At 38.6% G+C, this 27,236-nt stretch overlaps 2 protein-coding genes across 10 annotated transcripts in view; one reads left to right on the top strand and one right to left on the bottom strand.

Moving 5' to 3' along the window:
- FTO (FTO alpha-ketoglutarate dependent dioxygenase) overlaps window positions 1-8,375 on the bottom strand; it is a 377,562-nt gene extending 369,187 nt beyond the window's left edge. For 5 of the 6 annotated variants that reach the window (XM_032612139.1, XM_032612144.1, XM_032612143.1 and 2 more), the window contains exon 1: window positions 8,125-8,375. In XM_032612139.1, the coding sequence (XP_032468030.1) occupies window positions 8,125-8,169 (45 nt within the window). In that variant the 5' untranslated portion in view covers window positions 8,170-8,375. The remainder of the gene's footprint in view (window positions 1-8,124) is intronic. The other variant, XM_032612145.1, reaches the window with a different exon arrangement.
- Window positions 8,376-8,385: 10 nt separating this feature from the next.
- The window catches only part of RPGRIP1L (RPGRIP1 like), a 99,363-nt gene continuing 80,512 nt past the window's right edge, over window positions 8,386-27,236 (top strand). Inside the window, exons 1-6 of one of the 4 annotated variants that reach the window (XM_032612134.1) lie at window positions 8,386-8,520; window positions 11,348-11,439; window positions 13,416-13,560; window positions 19,837-20,135; window positions 23,388-23,490; window positions 24,802-24,945. In XM_032612134.1, coding sequence (XP_032468025.1) covers window positions 11,355-11,439; window positions 13,416-13,560; window positions 19,837-20,135; window positions 23,388-23,490; window positions 24,802-24,945 — 776 coding nt within the window. In that variant the 5' untranslated portion in view covers window positions 8,386-8,520; window positions 11,348-11,354. Of the gene's footprint in view, window positions 8,521-11,347; window positions 11,440-13,415; window positions 13,561-19,836; window positions 20,136-23,387; window positions 23,491-24,801; window positions 24,946-27,236 lie in introns of those variants that run through there. The other 3 variants (XM_032612136.1, XM_032612137.1, XM_032612138.1) reach the window with 3 other exon arrangements.

Here is a 27,236-nt window from a genome sequence, read left to right as displayed (position 1 = left end):
TCTTTTCATTCCAGAACTAAAGAACAGTTCTAATATTTCTGAACAACCTCTAAAGGAGTCCTGGGCCTCTTGTAAGGAAACATCCTTAAAGAGATCTTAGGAAGGAATTCCATGACCCCTAGACCACATTAAATAGATCTTCCTGAGGAAGGAATTCCATGACCCCCATACCACAGTAGATCCTCCCTGCTACCATGTCCCATTCCCATGGTAAAACGCACCGCTCTACTGCTGGTACTTGCTTAATTATCTATCTTCCACGGTAAGGCAGCCAGTCCCATGGGACCAAATCTGCCATATTTACCCATGTGTCCCCAGTGCTGAGTACCCTACTTGGCACTTTTAACCGGGTTCCTCAACTGAACCAAGGAACACAGAAAATAGTTTGACTATGTTCTCCATTATTCCAAGGGTGGTACATCACTAGCACCATTTGGGACGAATGGGTAAGAAGTTAGTGTGACCCCAGTAGAGAAAACCTGCCCGATTAGACACTCATATACTATAAGTTCACAGAATGAATGGCCTGAATATAGGCTAAATATCTACTGGGATTAGACAGGTGGTAATGATGATGACAATGAGATGACGGTGATAACACCACCACAATGTTCTAGGTGCTTTGCCTATATCTCAGTTCACCCTCATCAAAATCATAAACACCACCACAGTTTTACAGATGAGGAAACAGAGGTATAGAGAAGTTAAGTTGCTTAAAGCAAATGACGGAGCAGGATTCTATTCTGGGATCTTCCTCTAAAGCCTCACACTCTAAACCACTCCACTGTGACTAAATGGGCAATGCTGGAGTGTGAGAATGGAAAGTACATTCTCATCTAAAGAGGCAGCCACTGTTCAGCTCTAGTTAATGAAATGCATGCCTAGTGTTGCCAGATAGTCTAGTTTTTCAAGAAAGCCAGCCATCCAGACTTTTATGTGTAATCTCTCAACTTTTAAACATTGGAAAATAATTTGGCAACTTTCAAACACAGTTCATTTGCGCCAAATAAAACACCTTCATAGGCAGGATGAATGTGTAAGTTGTAAATCTGTGATCTCTAGTGGCCCCTATGTTTCCTTAAAAATATACATGCCAAAAACGCATACTCTGAATCTAATCATAAGGAAATATCAGACAACTAAGAATACAGGGGAACTTCCCTGGCCATCCAGTGGTTAAGACTCTGCGCTTCCACTACAGGGGGCTCGGGTTCAATCCCTCGTCAGGGAACTAAGATCCCCGTATGCAGCACGGCAAGGCAAAAAAAAAAAAAAAAAAAAAAGAATACTGGGACATTATACAAAACAAAATAGCCTGTACTCATCACAAAGGTCAGCGCCTTACTCATCACAAATGTCAATGTCATAAAAGACTAAGAAAGGATGAGGAACCAATTTAAAGGAGATTAAAGGAGACCAGATTGAAGGAGATTAAAACAGACCAGAGACATGACAATTAAAGGTAACGTATGACCCTGGATTGAAACCTGGACCAGAAAAAAAAAGAAAGCTATAAAAGATATTATTAGGACAATTAGCAAAATTTAAATATGGATTTTGGATTAAATAAGAGTATTTTATCAATGTTAACTTTTTCTGAAATTGACAACTGGCTGTTTATATATGAGAGCATCCTTGTTCTTAGGAAATACATGCTGAAGTACTTAGGGGTAAAGAGGATTGATGTCTCCAATTTACTCTGTAATAGTTCATAAAGAAAATAATAATAGTTCATGTATTTATATGAAAGAGAGAGAGCTATAAAGCAAATGTAGCAAGATGTAAGCAAGTTCTGAATCTGGGTGATAGGTTTGTGAGGGCTCTTTGTTCTACTCTTACAGCTCTTCTATAAATTTTAAATCATTTCAAAATAGTAAATTATATCATCTAAAAAAAAATGGGGACAGCCTTATGTCAGCAAAGGGTTCTTTGGGCAACCCTCAATCAAAGCCATACCTACTCTGTCCCTGGCACAATGGCCAAACCTAATCATACTAGATTCTCACAGCAACTCACAGAAGCAGCTATTCTTGACTCCATTTTCTGGCTGGAGAAACTGAGGCACAGGGTGCCAACTCTCTGTCCAACAGCAAAAAAAATTTTAGAGGTCATGGTTCTAACTCAGCCTATCAAATACTAATCTGGACTATTCTACTACATGCCTTGTAAAAAAACTCATTTTAAAAACGCATGAAGGGCTTCCCTGGTGGCACAGTGGTTGAGAGTCCACCTGCCGATGCAGGGGACACAGGTTCGTGCCCCGGTCCAGGAATATCCCACATGCCGCGGAGCGGCTAGGCCCGTGAGCCATGGCCGCTGAGCCTGTGCGTCCGGAGCCTGTGCTCCGCAATGGGAGAGGCCACAACAGTGAGAGGCCCGCGTACCGCAAAAAAAAAAAAAAAATGCATGAATATACTTTGGTACCCTCTTATGTTTTAACACAAATTAAATAAATGTTATCATAAAAAGCTAATTATTTAATCCAACCTTTATATTCACCCTCCAGACTTGGAAACTGTATAAAAGTCTATGACATAAGCAGTCACAAGAAGAAAATATATTCTAACTTATTTCAAAGAGAAAAGGAAAACCAAAAGCAATTACCCATTATAGGGGTAAGAAATTTAATTTAAAAAGCAAACAGGAGGCACTTCACTGGTGGTACAGTGGTTAAGAACCCGCCTGCCAATGCAGGGGACACAGGTTTGATCCCTGGTCCGGGAAGATCCCACATGCCGTGGAGCAACTAAGCCTGTGCACCACAACTACTGAGCCCACATGCTGCAACTACTGAAGTCCGCACATGTAGAGCCCATGCTCCGCAACAAGGGAAGCCACCGCAATGAGAAGCCTGCACACCACAACAAAGAGTAGTCCCTGCTCGCCTGCTCACCACAACTAGAGAAAGCCCGCGCGCGGCAATGAAGACCCAACGCAGCCAAAAAGAAAAAAGCAAACAAGAAATCTTTGTGACCTTAGGATAGGTAAAGACTTCATCAATATGACACAAAAAGCATGAATCATAAAAAGAAATATCGATAAATTGGACCTTTATCAAAATTAAACACTCCTGCTCGTAAAGACTATTAAGTAAACTAAATGAATGAGAGACAATATTCACCATACATATTGCTGACAAAGGACCTATATCCAGAAAATATAAAGAACTCATAACACTTAATATTAACACAAATAACCCAACCCCCCCAAAAAAAAGAGCAAAAGATCTGAACAGACACCTCACTAAAGAAGACATATACCTGATAAACCGACACATAAGAAGCAGCTCTGCATCATTAGACATCAGAGAAATGAAAAGCAAAACCACTATGAGATACCACTTCACACCCACTTTCAAAAAGATAGTGATAACAAGTGATGAGGACGTTAAGAAACTGGAACCCTCAAACATGAATATCAAATGGTGCGTCCACATTGTAAAACAATGTCTTAGTCCATTCAGGCTGCTGTAACAAAATACCATAGACTAGGTAGCTTATAAACAGCTGAAATTTCCTGCTCACATCTGGAGGCTGGAAGTCCAAGATCTGGGTGCCAGCACGGCTGGATTGTGGTGAAGACCCTCTTCTGGTTGTAGACTCCCAACTTAATGTTGTACCCTCACATGGCAGAAGGGGCAAGGGACGTCTCTCAGGCCTCTTTTATAAGGACACTAATTCCATTCCTAACCACCTAATCACCTCCAAAAGGCCCTACCTCCTAATACCATCACCTGGGGGGTCAGAATTTCAACAAGAAAATTTCTGGGGGACACAAGCATTCAGACGGTAACAAACAGTACAGCAGTTTTTTTTTAAATGTTAAGCACAGATTTACCACATGACCCAGCAATTCCACTCCTAGATATTTACCTAAGAGAAATGAAAACATTTGTACATATAAAAAGTAGAACACAGGGCTTCCCTGGTGGCGCAGTGGTTGGGAGTCCGCCTGCCGATGCAGGGGACACGGGTTCGTGCCCCGGTCCGGGAAGATCCCACATGCCACGGTGCGGCTGGGCCTGTGAGCCATGGCCGCTGAGCCTGCGCGTCCGGAGTCTGTGCTCCGCAACGGGAGAGGCCACAACAGTGAGAGGCCCGCGTACCGCAAAAAAAAAAAAAAAAAAAAAAGTAGAACACAAACGTTCATAGCAGCATTATTCATAACAGTCAAATAGTGGAAACAACCCAACTATCCATTAACTGGCGAATGGATTAAACAAAATGTGGTACATCCATACACTGGAATAGTACTTTTTTTTTTTTTTTTTCCGCAGTAGGCGGGCCTCTTACTGTTGTGGCCTCTCCCGTTGCAGAGCACAGGCTCCGGACGCGCAGGCTCAGCGGCCATGGCTCACGGGCCCAGCCGCTCCGCGACATGTGGGATCTTCCCGGACCGGGGCACGAACCCACGTCCTCTGCATCGGCAGGCAGACTCTCAACCACTGCGCCACCAGGGAAGCCCGGAATAGTACATTTTTCAGTAATAAAAAGGAACAAAGTACTCATACTACCACATGGAAAAAAGCTTTTCAAAGAGATACCCTCATTAGTCATCACTGAAATGCAAATTAAAACCACAATGAGATACCACCACACTCCCACTAGAAGGGCTAAAATTTAAAAGACAAAGACGGACAATACCAAGTACTGGTGAGGCTATGGAGCAACCAGAACTCTCACAGACAGCTGAGGAAATGTAAAATGGTGTAGTGGGTTTGAATAGCATCCTCCAAAAAGATATGGCCAAGTCTTAACCACCGGTGCCTGTCAATGTGATCTTATTAGGAAAAAGGGTCTTTGCAAATGTAATTAAGTTAAGGACCTTGAGGATAATGAAATTAAGATCATCTTGGATTTAGGGTAGGTCCTCAGTGCAATGACTGGTGTCCTTATAAGAGAAAAGAGACAGAGATTTAAGACACAGAAACTCAGAGAAGGTAGTCATGGAAGACTAGAGCAGATTGAAGTTATACAGCCCAAGCCAAGGAATGCCTAGAGTCACCAGAAGCTGGAAGAGACCAGGAAGGATTCTCCCCTAGAGACTTCAGAGGCCCCATCGACACCTTGATTTCAGACATATCTCTAGAACAGTGAGAGAAAACATTTTTGTTGTCTTAAGACACCAAGTTTGTGGGAACCTGTGCCAGCTGCCCTGGGAAACTAATACAAATGGGAGAATCACTTTGAAAAATTGTTTAGCGGTTTCTTATATGGTTAAACATAGAACTACCATAGCACGCACCAAGTGGACTCCTGGGTATTCATCCAAAAGAAATGAAAATGCAGACTTATACATGAATGGTCATAGCCGCTTTCTTCATAATAGCCCCAAACCAGAAACAATCCAAATGTTCGGCAACTCGTGAATGAATAAACAAATGTGCCAGAGCCACACAGTAGACAATTAATCAGCAATATAAAGGAATGAGACACTGATACACGCAACAACATGAATCAATCTCAAAAATCATTATGCTGATTGAAAGCAGACAGACCCAAGAATACATACAGTATACTTCCACCTATATGAAGTTCTAGAAAATACAAACTTCATCTACAGTGAGAGAAAACCTATCAGTGGTTGCTTGGGAGCCAAGGTGAGGGAAGAGACTGACTGGAAACCAGCAAGAAGAAACGATTAGAAGGGATTAAAATGTTCTCTGTATCAACTGTGGTGGTGGTTCCACAGGTGTTTTTATCCATCAAAACTCATCAAATTGTACACTAAATGGATGCACATTACGGTACGTAAATAACACCTCCTTTAGAAAAAGAGAAGATAATTCATGAGTAAATGAACATTTTATCGTTTTATATTTAAGATTTAAAACTTAATTTCCTATACTTTGCTCCAACCAGTAATATTTCATAAATAAATTTTAAATAAAGATCAAAGAAAATTTTTAAGTAAACAGGCAGACAACTTGCTGTATCATTTCAACATGTTTTACAAGCAGAAAACGGAAAAAAAGCTTTGGAGTCAGAAAACCTCATTTCACAGAACAACCAAGTGGCCTTGGGCAAGTTATAACTTCTACAAGCCTCCATTTCAACATCCATCAAGTGTGAATGACATTAACAACTACCTCACAGGCAACAGTTAGGGTTTCAATAGAATAAAAGCTCCCTTGTGCAGGGATTCTATCTTAGCCAAAATCAGAATCCCTGTGTCTGGCAAATAATAGGTGCTAAATAAGTCTTTACAGAAGAAATGAATAACTTTCATTGTAAACCCAAAAGGTAAGAAAGACTTTACACACAATACCACTGTGTGACATCTGTTTCTTGGAACTGCTGTAGACTAATGCAGAAGGATCTTTCCCCTTTGTACCCATCTTTATATACTGCCTTTATCACATACAGAATCAAGCATGGAAACTTCAGGTCTCTGGTGAAACTTTGCTATAGCTCGGGTCATAATAGAGCACATTTTATATTTTAACTCCATAGAGGTATTGCCCTAAGACAAAGCGAGTTCACTTGTAGGACTCTAAATTCTATGAGAGCACAAACAGTGTCTATTCCATTTACCAATGGTTCTCACATCCAATAATTGCCTGATACAGAGTGAGCAACAAATAGCACGTATAAAGGCCCTGTAACCAGATAAAGCACAGGACAGAGGGGCTTCTAAGAAGGCCAAAGTGGCTGATGGGCAGAGAGCAGGGAGGGTGTCATGTCTACTGAGGCTGTGGATGATGCAAGTAGGGTCTACAACATGCAAAACAGTGTGAGCATGTGAAGTTTCCTCTTTATCCTAAGAGCAACAGAAAACCATGACAGATTTTTTTTTTTTTTTTTTGGTCGCCCTGCGAGGCTTGCCGGATCTTAATTCCCAACCAGGGATTGAACCCAGGCCACCGCAGTGAAAGTGCCTACTCCTAACCACTGGACTGTCAGGGAATTCCATGAAATATTTTTAAACAGGTGGTTGGCAGAGGATGTAGGAAGGAAAGGGCCATGATTAGATTTGCTTTTTTTTTTTTTTTTTTTGCGGTATGCGGGCCTCTCACTGTTGTGGCCTCTCCCGTTGCAGAGTACAGGCTCCGGACGCGCAGGCTCAGTGGCCATGGCTCACAGGCCCAGCCGCTCTGCGGCATGTGGGATCTTCCCGGACCGGGGCACGAACCCGTGTCCCCGGCATTGGCAGGCGGACCCTCAACCACTGCGTCACCAGGGACGCCCTAGATTTGCATTTTGAAAAGCTCACACACCACAGTGTAGAGAAGATTCTTGTGTGGAAGGAGGGACAGAAGGGGAGCAAGGTGTTTGGGTGTACAGTGAATATAGACCAATAAGGAGACTATTGGAACGGTCCATTGAAGAGGTAATGGTAGCTTGGTCCAAGGTGGTGAAGATGGAAACAAGTGACCCAATTACCAATATATTTAGACAAATAAATAGGACTTGATTTGCGGAATGAGGGAAACACTCAATTCTTCTGAGCCTCAAGTCTTCATCTGTAAAACAGGACTCTTGATATTCCACCTGTATAATATCTAACTTGCAATCTGTTGCGATAAGAATATGAAATAATATAAATATTATGAAAACGCAGAGCCTGACACATAATAAATGCTAAAAACAGAAAAATTCTATTATTATTGTAATCTCATGGAAGACCAAATGCTACAGGGTGAACCCCAAAAGTAGAAAATGGGATTGTAGTTAAAGATCCATATCCACTGTGCCGAAGACACAACATAGACAACTGTTCCAAATACACACATCTGACCGCACAGATTATTTCACCTAAACCGATGTCAGTCCTCAGAAATCATTACCGAAAAAGAAAGCACAACTGATATGATCACAGGCACCTAAGAGTCCGGTAAACTCAGGCACATGGGTAGCTACAAATTTAACCAAGGAATGAGCTGCAGAAGCAGGACAAGGAAATGGTGTCTTGATTCTCATGTGAGCTGGTCCAACAGGACCAGGCCTGCATCCCGAGCAGCACGAATTTAGAGCCCCTGGAATCTCTGGCTCCCTTGCTGACAAGGCCTTGTCATCCCTTGGCTTAAGACCATGGATCCGCTTACCTTTCAACCAGGCCCTTCCGGTTCCCAGCCCCCAGCTACAAGTGCCCGAAAGATCCCAGACTCCGGAGAGCCCGACATACCTTAGCTTCGCGCTCTCGTTCCTCGGCTGTCGGGGTCCGCTTCATGCTGCCGATACAGCAGCCTTCGCCACTGCTAGTCGCGTAGCTTCCTCGCCCTACACCCCGCCTCCTCCATGTAGTTCTCTCTGCGTCCTGCTCCCGCCTGCCGCCATTCTTCCTCGGAGCCGCGGGAACTACCACTCCCAGGATGCACTGCGGAGACGCCGGAATGCGCCTCGGGGTTGGGAGCAAGAGAATTTCCCAGGTCCGACAACTGGCGTGCTAGGGCCCGAAGAGAACTACATTTCCCAGGAGGCAACGGGGCCGGCCATGTTTTTCCCGTGCTCCTCTAGGCCGGCCGCACCACACGCAGTCGGCGCTATAGCAACGGTAGCTAGCGGCGGGGCGAGAGTGGCGGTGAGTACTCCCGGGGAATAGGTGGGGCGCAGGTTGCCGCCGCTCTACCTGCAGCACGGGCCGGGGTCCTGGGGTCTGCTCTACGTCCTGGAGAAGGGTTGGAGTTCTACTCGCGTGAAGAGAAGGCAGGCTCGAGACACCTCCACCTCCACAGGCCCGAATCGCAGCCCGCCCATTGTCCCCACCCCCAACAACGGTTTGAAATTTTCCGTCCCAGCCCTAAACCCTAGCTGATCAGCGTTGAGGCTAATTGCCGTGCTTCTCCAGGTCCTTCTTCAAGTAGAAGGTCACACAAATAGTTCGCTTATTTGCCCTGGATTAGGAATTGGTTGGGAGACCCTAAGCCTCTTGAGTGACCTATTGTTTGCTTAATTTTTACAGTTATTTGTTTATCGTGATGACCCCATAGCCTCTTAACTCCATGAAGGTGGAGACTTTTACTATTTTAGTCTCAGTGCCAGGTATTCATTTATTCATTCCATAAACATTAATGTTGGCACCCACCCTGTGCCAGGCACTGTTCCCAACCAGCTTTGAACAGGACTGATACCGGTCTCAAGATGCTTACACTCTACTAGTGAAGAGGAAGTAGTAATGAACCAGTAAATTAGATAATTGCAGATCGAGATGATTGCTGTAAAAGAAATAAACAGCGCTGAAATTGGAAGAGTATTCTAACATAGGATGCTCAGGGAAGGCCTCTCTGAAAAAGTGATGTTTCAGCTGAGTCCCAAAGAATGAGGAGCCAGCTAGTGCAAAGGCCTCGAGCAAGACAAGGGTACCATGGATTTGAAGAACCTAGAGAACAGTGTGAGTGGCACGCAGTGAGCCAGGAGAGATCGCATGACACGGTGTTGGTGAGACATCGCAGCACTGTGCAAGGTCTCTCAACCTCAACGCTATTAACATTTGGGGCCAGATAATTCTTTTTTTGTGGTTCCTGTGCATTATAGGATAGTTAGCATCATCTCTGGCCTCTAGATGCCAGTAACACTGGTCCCCTGCTTCCCAGCTGTGACAGTCAAAAGTAAGATCAGACAACTACTTCTTAGATGTGTGACCTTGGGCAAGTTACCTAAGTTGTGTATCAGTTTCTTCATTTGTAAAGTAGGAAACATTTTGAGTAACAACCTCACAAGGATATTGTGAGATAGTTAATTAATTCGCATAAGCAGAGCACTTAGAAGAGCACCTGGCACGTTTGAGTAAGCATTCAATAAATGTTAACACCATCATCATCATCACTGTTATTATAAAAGCCACCATAGCTCTATCATGGAAAAGTTATCATTTTCACACGTGTCCTGTGTTTAAACTTCTTGCTAATTTGGTTCCTAAATTGACCTCTCCTGTGGCAGTGTTTCCAAGAGAAGTAGATGATCTCCCAGGCATATGTCTATTAGTTGTTTATGTCACAGTAAAAATGCACTGGTCCGAAATCTTTGATGAGTTATAATAAAAGTTATTAACCTTCTCTCTAAAAGATGATGCATGTATACATATGCATACAAGATTTTGGAAACCATCTCTGGCTCCACAGACCCTGAAGCCCCAAGGACTCCATTCATTCATTCATTCGTTCATTCAACAACTATTTAGTGAATGCCAGCTATGCACCCAGCTCTGTGCCAGGCTCTGAGAATACAGAGGTAAACGAGACAAATCAGCTTGCTACTCTCTCAGACTTTACATTCTAGGACCAATGTGCTAGAGATTGGGAACCTCTGCCTTAGGACATCTTCATTGGTTTTTTGCATTACTAAACACTGCATGGACCACTCACATCCGCATTTAAAACTAAGTTACTGTGATGCATCTCTGTAAAGAATAGAAACTGTAAAAATGCCAGAATTAGCTGGACAGCATGTATGTGGAGGTAGGAAGCCCTGGGACTTCCTAGGAGGTAGGGACCTAGGCCTCATGGCAACAAAGGACACTACAAAAACAAACCCAGCTGGTGAATTTATGAAACCTCTTTCACAAAATTTGGAACTACCCACTCCTTTATGCATCAAGCTGAAGATTAATATTCAAGTGATATGAACATCCCAGGCAAATGTGCTATATGCCTTTAATTTACCATCTCACTTACCTTTAAAATAACTCTGTGAGATAGGAATTGTTTTTTTCTTTTTTTTAATTAAGGAACTGAAACTCAGCAAGATTAGGTGACTTGACTGGCCAGTAAGTAAGAGAAACAACCATCTGAATCAAGTTCCTGACTTGAGTTTTTTCTAAATACCTTCTTTCTTTGGGGAGTAGAGAAGGGGATAGAGGATGGAGAGGAGGTATTTCTTAAATTTGGGGGAGTTTGTTTTTGTTTCAGATAGAGGAAAAAGAAGAAGAGAAAAGGAAGAATGATAATCTTACCTCATTTCCTAAGCAAACAATAGGAAATATACTGTTGAAAGGACCACTGGCTCCATGATTGAATGTAGTATTACTTTTTTTTTTTTTTTTTTTGTGGTACGTGGGCCTCTCACTGTTGTGGCCTCTCCCGTTGCGGAGCACAGGCTCCGGATGCGCAGGCACAGCGGCCATGGTTCACGGGCCCAGCCACTCTGTGGCATGTGGGATCTTCCCGGACTGGGGCACGAACCCGTGTCCCCTGCATCGGCAGGCGGACTCTCAACCACTGTACCACCAGGGAAGCCCGAATGTAGTATTACTTTTAAAATAGAAGCTTTCATCTTCTTCAAGCAGCACATGTGGGCAATAAGATGTCCATTAAAGTTCTAGTGCCTTATTCATTTTATTTGGTTCATTCCATTGCATAGTTAATGTTACAACTTGGAAAGATTTTATTTGAATTTTCTTTTCTCCACAGATACACAATGTCTGGTCCAACTGATGAGACTGCAGGAGACCTGCCTGTGAAAGATACAGGTCTAAATCTCTTTGGAATGGGAGGATTACAAGGTACAGCCAGCTGTTATTTATTACCATTATGAACTTTGATCAGTAACTTCTTTACTTTTAATTTAAAGTATTTCTGATATTCGTACAAACAAAGCCATTTAAGTAACTATATAGTCTTGACTGGACTAAACAAGAAGATGGAGAATTTAGAACAACATATGGTATTTTACTGCATGCATCAATTATCAACAGCTCATAGAAAATGTAAAATCCCCCTCTGTTCTGATAAAGAATTGTTATAAATCATCTTCTTAAAATTCCACACATCAGTAGAAACGACACAGAGAGTACCAAGCCTCCAAACCAAATTGCCTGGTTTAAATCACATTCGCCATTAAAATGTTTCTTTCAGCTTAAATTTTATATGAGAGGAAATGCCATATTTAAACATTTTTGCCTTTCAAGTAGAATGTCTCAAAATGGTTTGTTAGCCAAGTGATATTGACTTTGTTTTATCAAATTAATACACGTTAGAGGTTTTCTTTGTCTTTTTATCACTTAGTGGTTGCTATAGAGCTAAAAAGCACTTTCAAACTGAGAAAGAAAAGGACTGCTTTAAGGAACAATATAGAGTGTAGAGCTGTGTTTTTGTTTGTGTGTACGGTGTGTCAGCCATTCTGTCATTCCATAACATTTGTCATTGAGAAGGCTGTGATGTAAAATATATTCCACTAAGGCTTCTTCATACACTTGTTAATCAAAACACTGCAAGTGGCCACCTTGAACTACCACAGAAAGGTGGTCAAAATATGGTTCATTGAAGAAGATAAATTTGACTATACAGCTTTTATTGTTAAAAGTAAAAAGAATGGGAGATGTGGGGATATATGTATTACGTATAGCTGATTCACTTTGTTATACAACAGAAACTAACACAACATTGTAAAGCAATTGTACTCCGATAAAGATGTTAAAAAAAAGTAAAAAATAAAAAACAAGAAAAATTTTAAAAAGTAAAAAGAATGTATAAGCTTTTTTTTTTTTTTTTTGCGGTATGTGGGCCTCTCACTGTTGTGGCCTCTCCCATTGCGGAGCACAGGCTCTGGACGCGCAGGCTCAGCGGCCATGGCTCACGGGCCCAGCCGCTCCGCGGCATGTGGGATATTCCCGGACCAGGGCACGAACCCGCATCCCCTGCGTCGGCAGGCGGACTGTCAACCACTGCACCGCCAGGGAAGCCCTATAAGCTTTGCTTTAGATCTTTGATGGAGTATCAGGGATTAAAATACAAATAATTTTAAGTGTACAAGGCTATTTTTTAGTATTTGATACCCTAAGTTCAAGTCTTGCCCTAAGTAACCGCCTCATAGGGCTTTAATCTTTGTCCATTTGTTCCTTGTTTCTTCTGGAGGACTGCTGAAAATTGACCAGCTTCACAGGAAAATAGCAAATTTAAGCATAAGTAAAAAAATATATACACACCTGCTAAAAGGTGTAAAAGTTCTTTAAAAATATATGATAGCTTATAAATGATTTGTGAAGGTTTTTGTTTGCTTGGTCTTACAGATTTTATTGTTTATTTTCTATAAGCCATAGCTCAGAAAAATATCTTAATCATATTGTTATTGTTATAACTCTTACCTTTTAAAAAAATACTTACAGATACCGACTTTTTATTTAGTTTTTTCAACATTCAGCATATAAATTGAAAAGTCTTTATTGAATCAGAGTTGCATCTTTCATTCTTATTTGATGTAAGTTCCGTCTTACATTGTTATTTGAATACATTTTTTGAGTGGAAACGATTGTTGCTCAAACCCTTAATATTGCATATAAATTATTAATGGCAAAGATTTTTGTTCTTACCTCCTATCAGTGGCGTGAACAATGCTATAACATTTTCTAAAGCAGTCTTATTTGTAGGTCACAAAAAAACCTGAGATGAGTGCATCAGAGATTATGTTAATATCAACAGTTATTGTGTTTAGAGGCTATTTTAAGTAATCCTCCTATTAATTACCTTGGCATTTTTGCAGAAACTTCAACAACACGGACAATGAAGTCTCGCCAGGCAGTGTCACGTATCAGTCGTGAGGAACTGGAAGACAGATTTTTGCGTTTGCATGATGAGAACATTTTACTTAAACAGCATGCCCGTAAGCAAGAGGATAAAATTAAAAGGTTATGATAAAAAGCTTTTAGCTTTTTTTCCTGACTCTGTAAAGTTTGGAGGATATGCTTTTCTATGAACTTAATTGAAAACCCCACCTTGAATCCTTTTTGGAGCAAGGAAGGTTATAAATCAGTACAGTTTTTAAAAATGGAAAATCTTACAAACTAGGATAATAAACCAAGAAGATTATGAGTGTTTATTATGTCTGAAGTTGCCATTTGAAAGAAAGAGCTAATAGCTATGAGTGCCATGAGTGTATCGTATCTCTAAATAACTTTTGCTTTAATATTTATAGTTTAATAAGCAAATGGCCAAAACATCTGTTTTCTAAGCGTCTGGATTTTAAAATGAAAGTTTTAAAAAGTAATTAGCTACTCTAACTTGTTAGGATGCATGTTCCTTTAAGATTTGGGGTTTACTAATGAGAACATCACTATCTGGAACATATTTTACTTTGCTTGGATTAATCTAGAATCTGTATTTATTTCAAAGAATCTATTGTTCCTGAGGAAACAGGGTCACTTTTGTATGCAAAAAATTTCTGCAGGGATTATTTCTTAAGAGTAGATACCTTTCATTCTTTCTTGTTCAGTAACAGTGACTGTCTTCCGAATGTGTGGCATTAAAAGTTCATTCTCATTTGTGAGCATGAACAGATCTGTAATCCCATTCATGTTCTAGGTTCAATGGAAAGGTGAGACAACGATTGAACAAAGAAGATAGGGGGTTTTTCTTCCGCTTGGAACTTAGCCTCTAAAGGAGTGATTCTAGTCAGTTTCTATTCTGTGGACTTTGTTTTAATGACCCACTGACCTGCTTTGTGCAGAGCTTTTACTTTGAGTTGGTTTTTGAGTCGTGTTGATGGCTTTTTTCAAGACTCACTTGCCTGTTTCTTTTTCTGACCACTAACACAGCCGTCACCCTGTCTGAATGAGGCATTTAGTCTGTGACCACTGAACAGTTTTTTTCCTTTGTAAACCTAATTGGTCAGTAAAAGAATTAAATTCACAGCCTTGACCTCATTAGTAATTTGTCCTAGCCAGAAAATAGAAAACAACTTAATAATGAGCTATGTAGTTTAATGGAAAAAGGACTGGGCTAGGAGTCAAGTGATGTGCATGTGTTCTTTGTCTCTCTGCCACTCGCCTATGGTATGTTCAAGCCATTTAACCTCCAGGAATTTTATTTTACTCAGCCCTGAGGGTAGTGATCCAATGACCACTATGACCCAAAGCTCTAATTTCCTTCTCAGTTTCACACCACTGACATTACCTAGATACATGGATAAACTATCTTTAAATTTATCCTTAAGATATAATTAGAATCACTTACTTTAGTATGAATGTAGATTTGCTAAACCACCTTTCTAAAGAAGTACTCAAACTTTACCTGATTACTTATTTCATTAATATAAAATAATCAAATGAAAATTATTGCTATTACTGGACAAAAAGATGCAATCTTACCGTTCTTGGCAAAGTTTACTTGCGTATCTTTGAAGGAATTTTAAGCCTCTCTATGGATGTGCTCTTCTTGCCTTAAAAATTGGAGTGGTTTGTTTTTCTCTAGATGATGACTGCTTTTTCATATTAAATCTTATTTTTTTGCTTCAAACTTTTTTTTTAACATTTTTATTGAAGTATAATTGCTTTACAATGGTGTGTTAGTTTCTGCTGTATAAAAAAGTAAATCAGCTATACATATATGTATATCCCCATATCTCCTCTCTCTTGCATCTCCCTCCCACCCTCCCTATCCCACCCCTCTAGGTGGTCACAAAGCACCGAGCTGATCTCCCTGTGCTATGCAGCTGCTTCCCACTAGCTATCTATTTTACATTTGGTAGTGTATATATGTCCATGCCACTCTCTCACTTCATCCCACCATACCCTTCCCCCTCCCCATGTCCTCAAGTCCATTCTCTACCTCTGCGTCTTTATTCCTGTTCTGCCCCTAGGTACTTCAAAACCATTTATATTTTTTAGATTCCATATATATGTGTTAGCATATGGCATTTGTCTTACTTCACTCTGTCTTACTGTCTTACTTCACTCTGTATGACAGACTCTAGGTGCATCCACCGCACTACAAACAACTCAATTTCATTTCTTTTTATAGCTGAGTAATATTCCGTTGTATATATGTGCCACATCTTCTTTAGCCATTCACCTGTCGATGGACACTTAGGTTGCTTCCATGTCCTGGCTATTGTAAGTAGAGCTGCAGTGAACATTCTGGTACATGACTCTTTTTGAATTATGGTTTTCTCAGGGTATATGCCCATAGTGGGATTGCTGGATCGTATGGTAGTTCTATTTTTAGTTTTTTAAGGAACCTCCATGTTGTTCTCTATAGTGGCTGTATCAATTTACATTCCCACCAACAGTGCAAGAGGGTTCCTTTTTCTCCACACCCTCTCCAGCATTTATTGTTTGTAGATTTTTTGAGGATGGCCATTCTGACTGGTGTGAGGTGATACCTCATTGTAGTTTTGATTTGCATTTCTCTAACGATTATTGATGTTGAGCATCCTTTCATGTGTTTCTTGGCAATCTGTATATCTTCTTTGGAGAAATGTCTGTTTAGCTCTTCTGCCCATTTTTGGATTGGGCTGTTTGTTTTTTTGATATTGAGCTGCATGAGCTGCTTGTCAATTTTGGAGATTAATCCTTTGTCAGTTGCTTCATTTGCAAATATTTTCTCCCGTTCTGAGGATTGTCTTTTCATCTTTTTTATGTTTTCCTTTGCTGTGCAAAAGTTTTTAAGTTTCATTAGGTCCCATTCACTTATTTTTGTTTTTATTTCCATTTCTCTAGGAGGTGGGTCAAAAAGGATCTTGCTGTGATTTATGTCATAGATTGTTCTTCCTATGTTTTCCTCTAAGAGTTTTATAGTATCTGGCCTTACATTTAGGTCTTTAATCCATTTTGAGTTTATTTTTGTGTATGGTGTTAGGGAGTGTTCTAATTTCATTCTTTTACATGTAGCTGTCCAATTTTCCCAGCACCATTTATAGAAGAGGCTGTCTTTTCTCCATTGTATATTCTTGCTTCCTTTATCAAAAATAAGGTGACCATATGTGCGTGGGTTTATCTCTGGGCTTTCTATCCTGTTCCATTGATCTATCTTTCTGTTTTTGTGCCAGTACCATACTGTCTTGATTACTGTAGCTTTGTAGTATAGTCTGAAGTCCAGGAGCCTGATTCCTCCTCCATTTTTCTTTCTCAAGATTGCTTTGGCTATTCGGGGTCTCTTGTGTTTCCATGCAAATTGTGAAGTTTTTTGTTCTAGTTCTGTGAAGAATGCCATTGGTAATTTGATAGGGATTGCATTGAATCTGTATATTGCTTTGGGTAGTAGAGTCATTTTCACAATGTTGATTCTTCCAATCCAAGGACATGGTATATCTCTCCATCTGTTTGTATCATCTTTAATTTCTTTCATCAGTGTCTTAAAGTTTTCTGCATACAGGTCTTTTGTCTCCTTAGGTAGGTTTATTCCTAGGTATTTTATTCTTTTTGTTGCAACGATAAATGGTAGTGTCTCCTTAATTTCTCTTTCAGATTTTTCATCATTAGTGTATAGGAATACAAGAGATTTCTGTGCGTTAATTTTGTATACTGCTACTTTACCAGATTCATTGATTAGCTCTAGTAGTTTTCTAGTGGCATCTTTAGGATTCTCTATGTATAGTATCATGTCATCTGCAAACAGTGACAGTTTTACTTCTTTTTCGATTTGGATTCCTTTTATTTCTTTTTCTTCTCTGATTGCTGTGGCGAAAACTTCCAAAACTTCTTGAATAATAGTGGTGAGAGTGGACAACCTTGTCTTGTTCCTGGTCTTAGAGGAAATGGTTTCAGTTTTTCACCGTTGAGGGTGATGTTGGTTGTGGGTTTGTCATATATGGCCTTTATTATGTTGAGGTAAGTTCCCTCTATGCCTGCCTTCTGGAGGGTTTTTATCATAAATGGGTGTTGAGTTTTGTCAAAAGCTTTTTCTGCATCTATTGAGATGATCATATGGTTTTTATCCTTCAATTCGTTAATATGGTGTATCACATTGATTGATTGGCGTATATTGAAGACTCCTTGCATTCCTGGGATAAACCCCACTTGATCATGGTGTATGATCCTTTTAATGTGCTGTTGGATTCTGTTTGCTAGTATTTTGTTGAGGATTTTTGCATCTGTGTTCATCAGTGATATTGGCCTATAGTTTTCTTTCTTTGTGACATCTTTGCCTGGTTTTGGTATCAGGGTGGAGCTGGCCTTGTAGAATGAGTTTGGGAGTGTTCCTCCCTCTGCTATATTTTAGAAGAGTTGAGGATAGGTGTTAGCTCTTCTCTAAATGTTTGATAGAATTCGCCTATGAAGCCATCTCGTCCTGGGCTTTTGTTTGTTGGAAGATTTTTAATCACAGTCTCAATTTCAATGCTTGTGATTTGTCTGTTTATAGTCTCTACTTCTTCCTGGTTCAGTCTCAGAAGGTTGTGCTTTTCTGAGAATTTGTCCATTTCTTCCAGGTTGTCCATTGTATTGGCATATAATTGCTTATAGTAATCTCTCATGATGCTTTGTATTTCTGCAGTGTCAGTTGTTACTTCTCCTTTTTCATTTCTAATTCTATTGATTTGAGTCTTCTCCCTTTTTTTCTTGATGAGTCTGGCTAATGGTTTATCAATTTTGTTTATCTTCTCAAAGAACCAGCTTTTAGTTTTATTGATCTTTGCTTAAATCTTTGTCTTTCTTTTGAATGTAATCTCTATCCGTGTGAAAGTCTTTGTGTAAAAGAAGATTCAGATATTTAGGTTGACATCTCATTTAAATGGCTCCCATCTTTCTATGGATAAGCCGTTTGGTGGGGCTCAGAGTCCTAAAGGGCTAGGTAGAGTGTGTGGCTCTGTTGGGCTACAATACCTGCCCAGATTCCTCAATGATATATCCTTCTCTGGATTAGGTGGAAAAGGAACTAATCCATAGATTACTTTACTAGGGTGTTTGTGGTACTCTTGGATCTTGGTTTTTATTATCCTACATCCTTTATAAAGCATGTTTAATGGATGTGCCTCAAGGGAAAAAGAAAACAATCTTAACTGATTATGTTATGCAATGCTTTCCCCTGATGCTGCATGCTGTAGGCCGAGTAGCCAGAAGTGTAGATAGACATGTATTACTACTGCTTTTACTGAGGACTCTGCTTAGGGCAAAAAAAGGTGGTTCTGTGACATCCCAAAGCTATTAAGGGGTTTTTTTATTTCACTTTTGTTCTCCTAAGTAAAAGCTTCTGTCCATAACCATGCTAAAATAAAGCAAACCCCCGTTTAAAGAAAAATGAAGTGTGTTTTTATTTTCAATCTCCTGTCTGGGTCTTTATAAAAATAGATTCACTATAAACTAGAATCAGCTATTGAAGATGTGCGACCAATTTTGTAAAGTCTTGAACTTGTGTCTCTCATCAAAGCCACCTTTTCTTTCTTGTACTGCCAAGATTTTTCCATTCACTGTCAAGCATGTTTTCCGTACGTGTATATTACATCACCCCCATGTGCCCTTTCTGTCTTTTGTTCTGTCTAACCAGTTTTTATCAAAACTTAAAAGAATCAAAGGTATAAACTCCTGAGATGTCAAAAGCACAATGTATGTCTAAATTTAAAAGTACCATTGAAATAATACTTTCTGTACCTAATTAAGTTCTACCATTAAACAGGCATGTTTCTTGAGCACTAAGCAACATTTAATGGTGCATTTGGGTTTCTTTTGAATTTTTCATTGGGCTTTTAATATGTATGTATCTATGCATTTTAACATTTTTATATTTGTAATATGTCTTAATCCTAGAGAAACTGAAAACAATACATCACCTAAATGCTGGATAGTCTTAATACAATTTTGAAAAGTTTTAACTTACTGTGGCTTGCAGATATAACCCACCATATCCACAATCTGTAGCTACATTTAAGTGCATACAGCATTCCTACATAAGGTCATGCGTTAAAAATTGCATTTGAGGAACATATGGAGTAAATATGTGTCCTCTCTTTACTAACCTTAAATGATAAGCCTTAGGAAACTGTTATTTGTCAGTGCTATAAAGCAGATTGTTGCCCAGTGGTTTCAATTATCATCAAAGGATTCTTCACAGGCAGTAATAGTTACATCAAAACCTGAAATTTATTATTCAGGTTCTGCACTGAAGTCTTCACAGTGATTATGTTCCTTTCAACAGAATGCATTTTATGCTGACTTCTCACATTCCTTTTCATCTTTTTATTATTTCCCTAGAATGGCCACCAAGTTAATACGGCTAGTTAATGACAAGAAAAGATATGAATGGGTTGGTGGCGGCCCCAAGCGGCTGGGAAGAGATGTGGAAATGGAAGAAATGATTGAGCGGCTGCAAGAGAAAGTTCATGAGCTTGAAAGACAAAATGAAGTCCTCAAAAACAGACTAATTTCAACCAAACAGCAACTTCAGATCCAGGGTCACAGGCAAACTCCATACAGTTATGTGCAATCTCGTGTTAACACTGGGCGTAGAAAAGTGAATGAAAATGCAGGCTTACAGGAATGCCCCAGGAAAGGTAAAATAAAGCTTACATTAAATCCTAAATTTAAGTTAATAACTTGTTTTACACACACATACGTACATACACACAGAGTTTTATTTCTGTACTATTCATGTTTTTGAGTGTCTTTAGAAAGAGAAATCATTTTTTGACTTTTTGGTAAAATCACATTAACATGAAGATCATTTTATATAAGAATCACTAGATCATGCTCAAATTTGTCTAATAAAACATTTACATTTGTCTAGTAAAACTATTCCTCCTAACTAATAAAAGAAGCATGTATGAAGCTACATCAATTACGGGTTTAGTGTAGTTTGAGTTGGTTTTTTATATTATGGATGGAAATCACATTGACTCAGGCAAATAGAGAAACCACTGATTTGCTCATATGGTCACACTGTTGTTCTGAAGGATCGCACTTAGGTTCTTCATCCAAAGGCCTTCTATAAATTTTACAGAATTGTTTAAATCTTCCTCATTGTGTGGAGGCAGCTTGACAGTGGAGTGTGCACATAACTAGGGGTTTAAAAAGTTGGGTTCTTGCTCCTCTGCTTATTGTCTGGTGACCTTGAACAAGTCTTCTAATCATTCTGAAGTTGAGTTTTCTTTACACATAAAATAAAAGGATTTAAGCGAGCGACCATAAAGGTCTCTTCCATCTTCAAAAAATGATCATTGGTCAATCACTCTTCTCATCTTGAAAATGAATCACCTAAAACCTACCCAGCTTACAGAGCAATTCAATTGAATATAGAAGACTCAATACTGTAGACAGAACCTAAGTATTTCTAATGAAAATTCCCCATTCCCTCCACCCACAGACAAACTTTATTTATAATGAAGCAAAAAGTCAATAAATATTTTAAGGAATACTTTTTTCATTTCAACTACTAGGGCAGGAAATCGAATTTTGTTCTAGTTCATCTTTGTTTGGAACGTGCTCCACTTAAAGACCAAACATTTTTAGGGAAATAAAAAGATCATGTAAGACTTTCAATTTATTGAGGGAACAAAAAACACCATCTGAACAGAAAAAGAGAAAAATTTGTTCCATTCTTCTCTCCAAGCCAAAATGTTAACACTATATATTCCCTAGACAGAGTTCCTTTGAAATCAGTAAGGCCTCCATAGTAGGCAGGAGGCAGCTCCAGGATAAAAGAGCTTGGCTACTCCTAGCTATGTGAGATTAGCAGTAGACTTTGAATTTAACCAAAGTAATCATAATGAATTATAAATCAAAAATATATTCTGCTGCTAATTAACTTTTTATTTGGAAGAGAGCACTTGAGTTCCCAGAGCCTCATTTTCCGCATCTGTAAAATGGAATGATAACACCAGGTTAGAAGAAAGGTCAGGAGATGGGAGGTCCACAACAATATATTTTACCTTTAAGTAGTCATTTATCCTCTCTGAACCTTAGTTTTGTCATCTGTGACTACAGTTGGGCAAGATGATCCCTGTGGTCTGCAAGGTCTTTTATGCTAAATAAAAACGATGCCCAAATATTAGATTAACATGGCAAGCTAATCTAGTACTATGAATTGTTGTTTAAATAGAAGAGTTTGATGGAAGTTTCTCCTTGTAGAAGAGCCACAGAATAGAAGGGCCTTTAAAATGTTACTTACATAGATTAATTTCTCCTTGTTTTTACACTGTTAGTAATTCAGAACTTTTTCACTGTTTGGTACAGAATCTAGGACATAGAAGTTGCACAAAGGATTAAATAGTAATGAATACTTTCCTAACTTCTTTCTGTGTAAACCTGAGGCATCATTATCAAGATCGCTACCTTAGTAGCCTTAATAGACTCTTCAAGACCGCCTTTGAGGCTGGGACTTAGACCAGAGTTGTCAGAAATACCGCAGCCTGAGGGGCTGGGCAAGAACCCTGACCCTCTTGGGCCACAAGCAGTCTTACCCCCAAAGCTGCTATACAAATATTATCGTTTCCTATTTGTACCTTGTCAGGATAAAGTATAGAAAGTACAGGCTTAAGGTGTGATCAGTGTAGTGTAGAAACAATTCTTATTGTGAAGAACCAGTAGAAAGATTATAAAGTGTATACGTTTTAAATATAGCCATTGGAAAATCACCATGAGACTGTAAGTTTTAAGATATGTTTTGAGTATAAGTGGGGTTTTTTAAGTTCTAGTAGTAATGTTTAGTTTTTCCTTGATATATGTAGGAAAAGCTTAAGAATTAGTATTACTGCCAAAATAATATAATTGGCAAATTTTAACACAGTAAACTGTTGTAATGTTTTAGGCAGGGCCTGTTCCATTCTTTACTCTGGATTACAGCAATAAATGTTGAAAGTTTTGGAAATAGCAAATGATAGTTCCATTTTTCCTAATTAAAATTCTCATTTTTAAAAAGTAAACTTTCATAAGGAGAATGAGTTTTTTCTGTACCTTTATGTCTGGAACTGTTCTCCATTTTAAAAATCTAAATTATTTGTCATACTTCATTTACCTAAAACTAATAGCCTAATTATTCTATAAGTGTAAAGTAACTCCTATAATTAAAAGAATGTCTCATTTTTAACAATGGGACCAGGCTTGTAAAAATTATTGTAATTTACAATATTTACAAAATTATTGTAAATTACAAAAATTGTAATTATTTTTATAAGAAAAATTATATTTAAGTGCAGCAGCAAAATGTTTTATTTAAAGGAATCCTATTGATGATCTCTTCTCAAATTACCTTTGTTTAAATATGGATTTTCTTATTGAGGTAGAATAAATGAAAGTACAGGAAACATTTTGACTTAACACTCACAGTATCTGTGAATCACACAAATGAAGATAAGGTTCAAAATGTAAGGTCAAGGGGTATAAATGAGTAATTTAAAAATCAAAAAACCTTTATCAAAAATACTCAAAAAAAAATCACGGTTTTGAAAACTTTTTCCTTCATACCTCAGTTTATATTGTAAAGACCGGTTAAAATTTTGGTTCTTTCAGCATTTACTTTGGAAGTTCTAAATCTAAGTTGAATAAAACTGTTTCTGGGTAATTTGGTTTCCATAGTAGAATTTGTTAAATGAGCAATACTTGTTGCTGTGTTTTATTTAATGCCAACTGGTGGCTGAGATCTAACAGTTCCTTTGGCAATATATGTCTGATTCTCTGTACTATGGAGCACATATCTCTCAGTACTTAAGAGACTTTGTTGTATTGCATATTTCCTTACAATAGTAAGTCAAGGGTCCTTGTTTTCTAAATAACTTCACTAATTAATAATCTTATTAATTTATTTTTAGGTATTAAATTCCAAGATACAGATGTAGCGGAAACTCTGCAACCCATGCCTACAAAACATGGCAACATTTTACTCGAAGAAGCCAGAGGAGAAATAAGAAATTTGTATGTATTCTTTTTGTGATCATTTTAGAACACTGTATATTGATCATGTCTTTTTTGATCCCTCCCTTGCCCTTATTTTAAACAAAATTGGTTTGTGTACAAATAGTTTGCTCCATTAAAATACAGCTAGATCTGTGAGGTAAGAACAGATATTATATAACATCTTTCCAGTACAATGAGGTAAATGAAAAACTTAACCAGTTGCCTCAGTGGAAGCGTTTAGAGAAGAGTCCTCTTTATTATAATTTCCCCCTCAATGGAATGGCATAAAGCCCAGTCATTTAGAATAGTATAAGCTTTAGAGGCAACATTTTCATTCTCAGAAGAATTACAGGTAGTTTTTTTGGTTTTTCGGGGTTTTTTAGATCATGAATTAATTAGCCTTTCTGTGGTTTAAAAAAAGAAAAAAGAATTGGAGGGAGTGGCTTAAAAGTTTGGAGCTATCAAATACATATGGATTTCAGATTTTGTTTCATGCTGATTCTATGGTACCGCATTCTTCATCATACTGTGGTTTCAGAAAAGTTACTTCTGCCACGTTTAGCTTACTTTTCCAGTTAATCAAAGCCTTATGGTGATCTCAGTGTCTGTAAGTCACACAAATGAAGATAAGGCCTTCACCTGGATCATCAAAAAGTAACAATTCTGAATGAGGAGAGAAAGCAGGAGACAAAGAGTATCATACTTTAGATAGCTACTTAAGAATAATATTGGCTTAAAGTTTTACTTTTGAATATTTTAAATACCAGTTACAGTAATGATTGCCTGTGAAAGAATAAAACTAAAAGACTAGACCTAACCTTGTTTCCTGTTAGTCAGTGGAAAAGCAAGGGTTCATACCAGTCCTGAGGCTTGGTACACTGGGATGCTGCCAGACATGGTAGAGATAAAATATAAAGCAGAGACCACTAAGTTATGTTTTGCAAACTTCTTGCCTTCTCTCTATGAAGTGTTAATTTGGGTGGTGTAGGCAGGTGTGCATATGAAAGAACAAAGACACATGAATTATCTGAAGAAGACCAGATCACAGAGTACTTAGTAGGTGACCAATAAATACTGCATTGAATTGAACCACAGTCCAGTCCGTTGCCTAGGACATTATCTTATATAAAGCAATACCTTGAATTCTTCCATATGTACTTCCAAATCATCACATTTAATCTGCTACTATTTCACTATGTGCCGGGGCATTTAAGCTAAAATTTTAAACTTTTGCTTGCCCTTTACTATGAAGCACTTTCTTTGTACTGCTCTTACATACTGCAGATTTTCCCTCAAGCTGCAAATTCTTGTAAAGATTCTTTATTTCAGAGAAAATGTTATTCAGTCACAGAGAGGCCAGATAGAAGAGTTAGAGCACTTGGCTGAGATCCTGAAAACTCAGTTGAGGAGAAAAGAAAATGAAATTGAGTTATCTCTTCTTCAGCTTCGAGAACAACAGGCTACAGATCAAAGGTATGTTAAAACAGAAATATCACTTTGATAAGGTCAAAATTAGTTTAAAATACTTTATCATGTGCCATAGAAGGATAAGCCTAGTCTATTTAAAAATCATGTTTTTACTTAACATTCTTCATATAAGGCTGCTCTAGACCTACTAACTGCTATCAACAACTCAAGTCTAAGGGCATTTTTCCCTAACCTACTCTGCCTCATCTTGTTTCCTCTGCTCATTTACCAAGCGAGTAGGAAGTTCTGATACCATTTGATTGTACCTACCAAGAAAAATATGTGTGACAAGGACTCAGCTGTTGGCATACCTTGTGAATAAGCCCAACCTTATTTAAGTGTTTTTCCCAACCTTAAAAGGTAGTAAATTCCATAATACAGTACCCAGTTTTTTCATCCCATAAAGATGTTACCGCTCCTAATATTCAAAGTTTGCATCGAATTTTGCTGATTGGTATGGGTGACAGTGGGGCCCTTCAGTAGTCTCCTTGCTGCCTCTTCATTTTTGATGTTTGATAATATATAGTATTTTCTTTTCCGTCCTCCTTTGTCATTTGTTGGTTCCTAATACCTCTTCTCTCATTTTGTGCTTCCATGTTGTGCTTTCAACAAGATTTTATCTTTTTACCGTATTCTTCCTTGAATTATTTTCTTCCTTTATGGCCCTTTTCTTTTTGTTTGGAACAAGCATACTCAAAGGTACAGAGAGTAGTATATTGAAATCTCATGTACTCATCTCTCAACTTTAACAATTATCAACATGCTAACCAATCTTGTTTCATCTATCCCTTCATTTTCTTTAATTAATTAGCCCCTGCCAAATAGCATGTCATCACACCTGTAAATACTTCAGTATATATTGCTGTCTGATAAGGAATTTTTTTAATGGAATCACCGTGCCATTATCACACCTAACAAAATTAACAGCAGTTCCTTCATACCATCTAATAACTAGTTTATATTCAAACTTCTGTAACGATGACTTCCTGCTGTTTGAATTGGAATCCAAATGAGGTCTACACATTGCATATGATTGTTATATCTTTTGTCTCTTTTATTTCTCTCTTAATATTTTTTTTTTCTTTTTTTTTTTTTTTGCGTTACGCGGGCCTCTCACTGCTGTGGCCTCTCCCATTGCGGAGCACAGGCTCCAGACGCGCAGGCTCAGCGGCCATGGCTCACAGGCCCAGCCGCTCCGCGGCATGTGGGATCTTCCCAGACCGGGGCACGAACCCGTGTCCCCTGAATCGGCAGGCGGACTCTCAACCACTGCGCCTCCAGGGAAGGCCTCTCTTAATATTTTTTTAAACCAGACCTAGATCCTCTATTTGTTTTTCCCTTACCAAGTGTGATATCATACTTATGTGAGTAGGTTCTCATTTAGAAAAACCAAGTATGATTTTCCACTTTTTCATTTCAGAATCAGAGTTTACTTCTTCTTTCACAAACAAACCTTACATAGTTATATTTGAAAAAGCTAAGATGCATAATAGAAGACTTGTTTTAAAAAAATAAAGTGGGCCAAAAATATATGAAAAGCTTTTTATTTCAAAGATTTAAAAGGTTAATATTATCTCTACTAATTTGTGTCCTAAAAAGTTAAGTGTAAAATTAAATTTTGTAATGAAATTCTATATGTTTAGTGACATTAATATACCCTTCTAAGTGCAGGGCAAAAGAAAAATGAATATTTTTGAGAATTACATTTGTAATAGGGAATGTAATTTGAACCCTGGCTTTGAACCAGGGTTTTAAATACCTGGGTGTTATCCACGTTCCCCCTAAGAATAGACCTAGCCTTCTTGGAAAGCCAATAAATGGTTCCTTGTGAGGAACAGTGCTGAAGACCCCAAAACTGAATATGGTGATCTTAATAAATTGCCAACAGCCATATTTAAAATATTATCTGAATATAAAAATTCTGCATTAGGCCAAGCCCAAGCTTGGAGCCCATTCCTCAACAACTGAGTACAAGGTCATCAGACTACTTTCTCTGTTATATTTCTTAAATTCCCAAAGAGTAAGATCGACCCTGTGTTGGCCGTTCCTTCTTCCAAAGGAATATGATCATCTAAGAACTAGAGTGTTGTGTTAATTGAAAGGGAAATCCAAAAGTCCTTCAGTCCTAGGACTAGAACAGCCGAAGAACTAGAGTCATAGATGAGTCTGCATATTTTCTAGTATAAGGTATTTTCAGCAGAAGACATCAGCATATACACGTAGAAGAGTTTACCTTAAAAACTAAACTAAGGCTAACCTTAGGGGATTATGTTATTCACTCCATAGCAGTCTATTTT

The sequence above is a fragment of the Phocoena sinus genome, chromosome 19 (assembly GCF_008692025.1).
Source record: "Phocoena sinus isolate mPhoSin1 chromosome 19, mPhoSin1.pri, whole genome shotgun sequence".
NCBI lineage: Eukaryota > Metazoa > Chordata > Mammalia > Artiodactyla > Phocoenidae > Phocoena > Phocoena sinus.
This window is presented reverse-complemented; position numbering and strand designations above follow the sequence as displayed.